General features: G+C 43.1%; 1 protein-coding gene across 1 annotated transcript; it reads left to right on the top strand.

The window, feature by feature from the left end:
• The first annotated feature begins 6,768 nt into the window (after positions 1-6,768).
• LOC137335895 (acyl-coenzyme A thioesterase 13-like) lies at positions 6,769-8,080 on the top strand. Its single transcript, XM_068001413.1, has 2 exons — positions 6,769-6,953; positions 7,833-8,080. Exons 1-2 carry the CDS (start codon positions 6,769-6,771, stop codon positions 7,987-7,989), a joined length of 342 nt encoding a protein of 113 aa, XP_067857514.1. The 3' UTR covers positions 7,990-8,080.
• The last annotated feature ends 2,171 nt before the right edge of the window (positions 8,081-10,251 follow it).

Below are 10,251 nucleotides of genomic sequence, written 5' to 3'. Positions count from 1 at the left end.
GCCAAAGGAGACATTAGAACAGGTTTGGTCAGAGGTAGATTTTAGGGAGTGTCTTAAAGGAGGAGAGGTTTAAGGGCAATTCCAGAGCTTAGGGCCTAGAAGGCTGATTGCATAGCTGCCAATGGTAGGGTGAAGGAAGTGAGGAATGCACAAGAGGCCAGAGTTAGAGTAGGGTTGTATGGCTGTAGGAGGTTTGAGATAAGGAAGATCCAAAAGACACCTGTAGCTTTAAAAGATAGTCCAGAACCTGTTATCTTCCTTAGTCACAACCCAGAAGAACATGCCCTCAGCTCCCCGATAGCTCAGTAGATAAATGTATCTCTCAATATCGTATGTCAGAATGACCTCTGAGTTAGCTGATTTCAGCTAGGGCTGTGGTAAGGTACCACAGTTTGCCTCCATGCCTTTGGACGAGGGAGAGACAATCCAGTTGGCTTTCCTATGCTAGATCCTCGCTGGAAAGTTTGTGTATGTGGATAGCAGGCGAGGACAAGATCAGGCTCAGGTTGTGATGTTCTTGATAGCTGAATAACCTATTGATACCATCTAGCCTCATGCTTAAGAATGGTGACTTGCATGCAGTACTGAAGGGCTGCTAGTGCCTTCAGGGAGGAGCAGGGGGTAGGGAAATCCGTGTCCAGCAGTACCCATCATACTGTATGTCCCAGTACTCTGGAAGATTTTAGGCTGCTAAAGCCTGTCATGAGTATTCATAGTTCCTGAGCTTGAGAATCTTTTTTGTTTTTGGTTATGCTTGCCAACTTCTGGCCTTAAATTCTGTAGACTGGCAAAGCTGTCTGTGCAACATCCAATTGCACCTGGTGTTTTAGTGATTCTCTAACGGGTCAAATGACTGGAAATATGCAGAACCGCAAACTTTTATAATATCTTTAAAACCGGTCTGGTTGATATCCCATGGATACGCTCTGTGAAATATTGGTTTGGACTGTTTGCATTATTTCTCCCCGAGTTTTACAATGGCCAGCAATGATGAGATTAATGTTCCTTGGTAGCAATAAAGGAGAATGTCACTGAATATTAAATATCAAACTGAAGTAAGAGTGTTTGTTCCACAACTTAAGCGTAATAGCCATCTGTAAAATATTAAAAATGGTGAATGGTCTCAAGATTGTAATGGAATCACACCTGTTAGCAGAACTCCTAAGCATAACATTGTATGACCAATTCATTACAATGGAGTAAATTTAGGTCCTCTGTTTCAGTCTGTGAAGAAGCAAAGTTTGAGCCAAGTATTTGGCTCCTCTTAGGAATATAGGAGCCTGTTTCGCTGTTCAATTAGATCATGGCTGATCTGCACCTTAACTCCATCTATCTGTCTTAGTATAGTTTAAAAACAAGCAACACTGACTTGGATCATGGCCTAATTTGGTCAGGGGACCTGTTGGCAGCTGGTCAATGGCAGCATTTGTCTTTTATTTGCAGTGAGTGTCTTGTTCGGGCACCAGATACACACATGGACCAGTTATACTGAATGTTCTGTGTACATTTGATGCAGCATCTGCAATATAACTGCAGCAATACAGTTTAACAGAGAGGTGTGAGTCCACCTTAAGGGAATAGCCTAGTGCCGCTTTGTCTTTATACGGGCTACAAGCTCTAAAAATGAATCAAATAGCTTAATTTTTATATTTAAACTTGTTAGTCTCAGCAAAGAATGGACTGTCGCGTCAGCTCTTCATTGACATTAGTAATTTTACTAGGCTTTGGCGTCAGTGAGTGGAGTTCTTTGAATGTGTGTATTCTCCCATTTCTCATCTATATGCTGCCCCTCGGCGACATTATCCGATAACACGACGTCACATTCCACACGTACGCTGACGACACCCAGCTCTACCTCACCACCACCTCTCTCGGCCCCACCACTGCCTCTGATTTGTCATGTTGATTGTCCGACGTTGGATGAGCAGAAATTTCCTCCAACTAAATACTGGGAAAACCAAAGTCATTGTCTCCCGTCCCCGCCACAAACTCCATTCTCCAGCCACTGATTCCATCCCTCTCACTGGCCACTATCTGAAGCTGAACGAGACCACTCGCAGCCTTGGCATCTTATTTGACCCTGAGATGAGCTCCTGACCCCATATCTTCCATCACCAAGACCGCCTACTTCCACCTCCATAACATCACCCATCTCCGCCTTGCCTCAGCTTATCTGCTGCTGAAACCCTCATTCATGCCTTTGTTACTTTAGACTTGACTATTCCAATGCTTTCCTGGCTGGCCTCCCATCTTCCACGCTCCATAAACTTGAGCTCATCCAAAACTCTGCTGCCTGTATCTTAACTCGCACCAAATCCCATTCTCCCATCACCCCTGTGTTCGCTGACCTCCATTGGCTCCTTAAAACCTACCTCTTTGACCAAGCTTTTGGTCCCTTGTCTCAATATCTCCTTGTGTTGATTGGTGTCAAATTTTGTTTGCTAATGCTCCTGTGAAGCGCCTTGAGACGTTTTACTACGCTTGATGGCGCTATATAAATGTAAGTTGTTGTTGTAAGTACACATACGCAGAGCTCCATATTGAACGGTGTAGAACCGTCAGTATAATTCAGTGATAAAAACAGAAAATGCTGGAAGTCCTCAGCAGGTCAGGCAGCATCTGTGGAGAAAGAAACAGAGTTAACGTTTTAGGCCGATGACCTTTCATCAGAACTGGAAGAAGTTGAAGATTTAACAGTTTTTAAGCAAATACAAACCCAGGCGAAGAGGGGAGGAAAGAACAAAAGGGAAGGTCTGTGATAGGGTGGAGGGCAGGAGTGATTAAATGTCAAAAGGGATAATGGTGCAAGGCAAGGAGGCTGGTAATGGGACAGTATAATTCAGTGCTTGCACTGGTGTCAAACCAGTAACAGCCGGTCCTTATCTGCCTGGTCTTTTTCTGCAACGTTGTTTGTCAGCCTTCCTGCCAATTGCCAGGCACACTGCCAGGCAATGGTGGCTCCTTCCTGCCCCCTCCTGGCAATCACACATTAGAAGCAGTTACAGTAGTAGGTTTGGATAATCTTTCGACGATTTTTGTAACTATTTTGCAAAATAAAAAAACAAGGGTGAAGTCAGGCTGATAGAAAAAACATATCTTCCTCAACTCAGACAAAACTACAGAATTTTGTGGGCAAAGTCAATTTGATATAGCTTTACTTGAATAAATTAATTGAGTTTTACCTCTGCTTAACCAGTGCAATTTTTTTTATGGCTTTCTATAATACAGACAAATGTAATTCATGGTCTACTCCATGTCAGTCTGCCCTCAACAACATTAAATAGATATAGCTAAACTGTTAATCCTTTACAAGATTGTGAGTTCAGCAGCCATTTGCTTAAAGGGGCAGGGAAATCTGAGGGGAATTAATTTCGCACATTCCTTCATTCCCTACTGCCTGCTTGGCCATGTGCCCTACACATTCGCAGCTCATGGTCCTACTGCCCTTTAGGAACATAGGAACATGAGTAGACCATTCAGCCCCTCGAGCCTGTTCCACCATTCATTTAGATCATGGCTGATCTGTATCTTAACTCCATTTACCCACCTTGGTTCCACAACCATGGTGTGCAAAATTAAAGCACATGGGATTGGGAGTAAAAAAATGGCATGGATTGAAAATTGGTTAACAAACAGGAAACAGAGAGTAGGAATAAATGGGTCTTTTTCCGGGTGGCAGGCAGTGACTAGTGGGGTATCGCAGGGATCGGTGCTTGGGCCCCAGCTATTCACAATAGCTATCAATGATTTGGATCAGGGAACCAAATGTAATATTTCCAAGTTTGCTGATGACACAAAACTAGGTGGGATCGTGAGTTGTGAGGAGGATGCAAAGAGGCTTCATGGCGATTTAGACAAGTTGAGTGAGTGGGCAAATACATGGCAGATGCAGTATAATGTGGATAAATGTGAAGTTATCCACTTTGGAAGGAAAAACAGAAAAGCAGAGTATTATTTAAATGGTGATAGATTGGGAAATGTTGATGTACAAAGGGACCTGGGTGTCCTTGTACACCAGTCACTGAAAGCAAACATGCAGGTGCAGCAAGCAGTTAGGAAGACAAATGGTATGTTGGCCTTCATTGCAAGACGATTTGAGTATTGGAGCAAGGATGTCTTACTGGAGTTATACAGGGCCTTGGTGTGACCACACCTAGAGTATTGTGTGCAGCTTTGGTCTCCTTACCTAAGAAAGGATATACTTGCCATAGAGGGAGTGCAGCGTAGGTTCACCAGACTGATTCCAGGGATGGCAGGACTGTCGTATGAGGAGAGATTGGGTCGACTCGGCCTGTATTCACTCGAGTTTAGAAGAATGAGAAGGGATCTCATTGAAACATATAAAATTCTGACAGGGTTAGACAGACTGGATGCAGGGAGGATGTTTCCCCTGGCTGGGGGGTCCAGAACGAGGGGTCACAGTCTCAGGATACGGGGTAGGACATTTAGGACTGAGATGAGGAGAAATGTCTTCAATCAGAAGGTGATGAACCTGTGGAATTCTCTACCACAGAAGGCTGTGGAGGCCAAGTCACTGAATATATTTAAGAAGGAGCTAGATAGATTTCTAGATACAAAAGGCATCAAGGGGTATGGGGAGAGAGTGGAAATATGGTATTGAGATAGAGGATCAGCCATGATCATATTGAATGGCGGAGCAGGCTCGAAGGGCCGAATGGCCTACTCCTGCTCCTATTTTCTATGTCTATGTTTAGGATTTTGATAATCTCATCATTTTTCAGAGGGCTACAGTGGTGGTTGTGTTTTTCAGAATAATGAATTTAAAAGCACGTCATAAGCCAATAGACAAACAAGCATATGTGGGACGTGCTGGATGTCGCCAGAAACTTTGGCAGCACGGATGTCCTGGCGCTACCTCTGGCCCACGGTCAAAGCCGTCCAGGCGCTAAAAGTCACACTTGGCCCTCATGTCACTAGGTGTGTCGAGGATACTCGAGTGTGTGGAGCGATCCCATCTGAGCTGACCCTGGTTTGGATGGAATTTCTCATCAGCGCGAGGCCCCGAAACCTCCCTCAGGAGCCTGTGCTTCACAATTGAGCTGTCTCTCGGAAATCCCCTCCGTACCATTTCATTCTGCACCGTGGGAATTCCTGTACAGGCTGCTCCTGCACACTCTCCACCTCCTCGTCTTCCGTCTGGACACTCCTTAGCGTACCGTCTTGCCTTCCGGCAGAGGATGGGAACCCCAATGGAGGGCTCTAATGTGGGAGTCCTCCCCTGCACCATTGAGTATGTGGGGTGGAGAGTGTTGCGCGAAGCAGTACCGTCCAATAGGGTTTCAAGTCGCTTCACGGACTCCCAGGCTGCCTGTAACTTTTACAGCCTGCGTGAGTCCGTGTTTCACATTTACACTGAGTGTGAGAGGTTGCAGCCCCTGTTCTACTATTTGAAGGGGCTGCTCCTAAACTTCTGGCCACCCGGGGTGGGGTGGGGGGGGGGGGGGGGGGGGGGAGGACACGGCCAAGTCGGGGGTCTGCTCCTGGGCCCAGCTAAGGTGGCCATCCACAGCTCCAGGTTGGACATGACCCGTGGGGGCAGTCGCTCTGGCTGCCAGCCTCCCTTCCACAGCTTTATCCGTGGCCGGGCAGCCCTGGAGAGGGAGCACACATTGTCTGCAGGTACACTCGAGGCCTTCAACGACTGGAGGGCATATTGGGCACGGGTGGCAATGTTATCATTTAATTTAAGTTTCCATTGTTTTTTATGATTAAAGTTTCTATTAATTGTGCCCCTCTAAAATGGGGACACTTTTATTACATTCTTTGGTTGATTAAGGGTGTCTCCTTAAGGGTTTTTAAGAAAGTACATGTGTGGGCATCGTTCTGCATTCATGTTCTACATTGCAAAAGAGGCAGAGGGGAGATGAGAAATTTTTATGTTGCAGCGAGTTGTTATGATCTGGAACGCACTGCCTGAAAGGGTGGTGGAAGCAGATTCAATAGTAACTTTCAAAAAGGAATTAGATAAATACTTGAAGAGGAAAATCTTGCAGGGCTATGGGGAAAGAGCAGGGGACAAGGACTAATTGGATAGCACTTTCAAAGAGCCGCTACAAGCATGATGGGCCGAACGACTGCCTTCTCTGCTGCGAGAATATGCTACACTAAAGCTTTTGGTGCTTGGAGGATTGTGGCTTAGTTAAAGCTGATGTTAGTTTGCTCAAGAAAATAGTCCCCCGTGGTCTTCTACCAAACCTTTGATCCAACCCCCACTGTGGTGTAATTGTTACTTTCTTTAGAGATTAATATTTCCTGTTTAGGAGCAAGAAATAGAGGTTTTATGCTGCAGCCTTATGGATATTTTATGATCTTGATAAGTTTACTGCAGTAATCAACTGCATTGTTTGTCAATAAAGGAAGACTGGCATTTATTTTGCAGCCTTCACTACCTCAGGACGTCCCACACCGCTTTACAACCAATGAAGTACTTTTGAAGCGTAGTCACTGTTGTAATGTAGGAAACGCAGCAGCCAATTTGCGCACAGCAAGGTCCCACAAACAGCAACATGATAATGACCAGGTAATCTGTTTTAGTGATGTTAGTTGAGGGATAGAAATTGGCTATGACACCGAGGAGCACTCCCCTGCTCTTCTTCGAAATACCGTCATGGGATCTTTTACATCGACCTGGGAAGGGGCTTCGGTTTGACGTCTGATAAGGAACAGTGCTTATGCTTTTTAGCAAAATAGATTATTTTTAAAAGGCAAGCTAATTTCTGATTGAATTATAATTGTGCCTTTTTCCAGATGACCGTTGTTGCAGCTAATCCTGGGAAAATAGTCTGTGAAATGAATGTGGAAGAGGAACATGTGAACCGAGCAGGCACTCTGCATGGAGGACTAACTGCTACTCTTATTGATGTGGTATCAACGGCAGCCTTACTTACTACAGAACGGGCGTTACCAGGAGTTAGTATAGACATGAATGTAACGTGAGTACAATTTTCAAAACTTGGTAAATATAACTAAATTGTTTTGGTGGTACGGTAGCAGTGCTAAAGTCTTGACGCACAGTAATTTATAGCATCCTACGTACAGGATTGCTTTCAAATGCAAAATGTGGTAGTGATGCTATTGATGTTTTGAACTATCTGTAATAGCAGAGAAATGAAGCTGTAAAAAAGCAGGACATAGAATCATACAGTACAGGAGGCCATTTGGCCCATCGTGCCTGTGCTGGCTCTTTGAAGGAGCTATCCAATTAGTCCTACTCCTCTACTCTTTCCCCATAGCCCTGCAAATTTTTCCTTTAATATATATCCAGTTTCCTTTTGAAAGTTACTATTGAATCTGCTTCCACCACCCTTTCAGGCATTGCAGTCCAGATCATAACAACTCGCTATGTAAAAAAAAATTCTCATCTCCCCTCTTTTGTTAATCATCATAAATCTGAATTTTCTGGCCACCGACCCTCCTGCCAGTGGAAACAGGTTTTTCATATTACTAAACATGCAGTAGATTTTAATATAGGATACATTTTCACTCCCCCGATGCCTCAGCAAGGCAGGTGAGCAATACAGACAAAGAAAATCCCAGGTTTGATTCCTGGTCTTGCCAAGTTCATTGATCTTAATAGGAAGGGCAATAAGGGGCTCTACAATTGGCCTCAGTGACCCTGCAAAAGAGGGAGGGGGAAAACAGCCAGGGTTTAATCGGAAAAAAAAGCATGAATGGGGATTAATTTTAGGGAAATTGCATAATAGGATTTATATTCGACTTTTTTTTGAACTAACATTGATGTCCAACAATTGTGGATTTCTCGATAGCTGAAAATGTAATATTGTGAGGCCTGTCATTGCTTCTCATTTCAGGTACATGAATGCAGCTAAACTGGGAGAGGATATTATCATAACTGCTCAGGTGCTGAAGGAAGGTAAAACACTCGCATTTACGACTGTGGATTTGACTAGCAAAGTAACAGGGAAACTCCTAGCTCAAGGCCGACACACAAAGCATTTGGGCAGCTGAATAACTTCTTGACTCACAAGTGTTCTTGTGTTTGAATGGAGTTACTGTGCTCTAGGAAAACGTGACACAGAAATTAAAGAATTTAATTTCACACTTTGTAGATTGTGCTTTCAATTCAGTTATCAGAAGTCCATGTTTAGTCTTACTTGCCAAAAAATAAAAAAATTGCACTGTAAGCCAAATAAGTTTTAATTTAAAACTGCCAGATAATGCTTTTCTTTATATCTCAGGGCACTCAAATTTCAATACGCTATAGTAAGTCAACCTGTTTCAGACCAGCACCATTCAGTCCAACTCATGCAAGAAACAAGAACAGAAAATTCAGGCAACATTCAGCAGGTCTGTCAACAGCTGTGGAGAACAGACATATTAATGTTTTCCAATATGGACCCTTTGTCAGAAATGGAAGACTCCACACCTGAAACATTAATTTGTCTGTTCTGTCCCGAGTCTAACTGACCCGCTGTTTTTTGTTTCATTTCCAGTGTCTGCAGTATTTTGCTTTTACTCTCGTTAGCCAAGTTTGGTTTATGAGCAGGGCCATTCCATTGTAAGAATACCCAAGGGGGAAAAAGTTAGTGAAATACCGTAATGCAATTGAAAGTAAGAAAAGGGAATTGTTCAAACATGGCTAGTTTCAAAGTGGGCATTTTAAAGTGGTTTGAGCATACCTGATTATATGTTAACTGGCTTCACATGATGCTTTATGCTTCCATTGGAAAACCACTATGGAAATATGTAAAATATCCATGCTGAATGCCTGCCTTATAAAGAGCTTAGTTCCAAGTGAGGCTGAGGTTTTTGGATTTGGGGGACTGACATTTTTCCAAAAGTTGATCTGTGGCATTTCTTAGGCAAAATTTTAACAAGCCTCTCTTCCTGGAATTGTCTTTGCTGGTTTTTCACTAATTCTCCGTCTCACTCCCTCCACACCTGTCATTTCTCTCATTATCTTGACCTGAATTTGAAAAGTAACATACTATCTTTCCTTCTGTACACATCTCACAGTCACTTCCACAAGATCAGTATAAAAACAGAAAATGCACAACAGGCCCATCACCCTGTGAAGCAGAAAGGCCAGGTCAACAGTTACGTGCGCACTGTTTATCGGACATGAGTCCTAAAAGCATGCAGTGGATTACTAGCATACAAAAGCTTAATCCTGTCTGAAATTGCTCTGCTATTTTGGCACAGAAGCTAACCCATTTATTTTAAACAGGTTAATGTTTGGTAAAATACCACAGAACTCCTGACCAACACGTTAAGTGTCCATAATCCCACTGTAGAGACTTCAGCACAAAATCTAAGCTGACACTTCAGTGCAGAACTGAGGGAGTGCTGCAGTTGGAAATGCTGTCTTTTGGATGAGACGTTAAGCCGAGGCCCCCGTCTGCCCCCTCAGGTAGACGGAAAAGATCCCATGGCACTATTTTAAAGAACAGGGGAGTTCTCCCTATTATCCTGGCCAATTTTTATTCCTCAATCATCACTTGAAAAAAAAAATCTGGTCATGGGATCTTGCTGTGAACAAATTGGCTGTCATGTTCCATATTACAGCAATGACTACACTTCAAAAGTACTTCATTGGCTGTAAGGAAAATTGGGACAGACTCATTCCTTTCGCTCCCATGTATATAAAATGATATGGGGAGTGAGCAGAAGTGTGGGATTAGACTAGATGGATTACAGAGAAATACACCCCTCTTTCTGAGCCATTAAGATTCGATGATTCTAACCGGTAGTTCTGGACCTCAGGTGATATGTCCAATACCGTATAAGAGCAAAAGTGTTTTAGGATTTAAAGTTATCCTTTTAAAAAGCTCAGCACTCTTCAGGATGGTGTGTTCCAGATTAACAGACAATTTGCCAACCATTTAAGTATCAATCAGCACTGATTTAAAAAAAAACTATTGGGAAACATTTTATGGTATCCAGGTTATGAAGACACCTAGAAACTTAACTGAAGTCCACAAAACACCATCTTAAACAGATATAGTAGTATGCAGAGAACTGCTGAGAAGGTCACTTCATTGGCCACAGACATCCAGTTGTCTAGGACAATGGACAAGAGAAATTTGGTAATTTCAGAAAAAAGAACCAGAGTTTGTAGCTAGTCTGTTCCCAATGACATTTTAGCTTGGTAGATAAATGTGAAAACCTAGTCATCTCAGCATATTTTAAGAAGTTTCAAAATAATTCAACCCACCTAAGAAATTGTTATCTCTTGATAATGTTAAGTCAACAGCTAACAAAAATGAAATT

The sequence above is a fragment of the Heptranchias perlo genome, chromosome 2 (assembly GCF_035084215.1).
Source record: "Heptranchias perlo isolate sHepPer1 chromosome 2, sHepPer1.hap1, whole genome shotgun sequence".
Classification (NCBI taxonomy): domain Eukaryota; kingdom Metazoa; phylum Chordata; class Chondrichthyes; order Hexanchiformes; family Hexanchidae; genus Heptranchias; species Heptranchias perlo.
The sequence above is the reverse complement of the archived record's forward strand: the minus strand, read 5'-3'. Positions and strand labels throughout refer to the sequence as shown.

Bases quoted from the DNA above. Each gene is read 5' to 3' on its own strand.
- LOC137335895 (XM_068001413.1), top strand. From the start codon at position 6,769: ATGACCGTTGTTGCAGCTAATCCTGGGAAAATAGTCTGTGAAATGAAT. The intron at 6,954-7,832 runs GTGAGTACAATT...TTCTCATTTCAG, and splicing joins AGTATAGACATGAATGTAAC to GTACATGAATGCAGCTAAAC.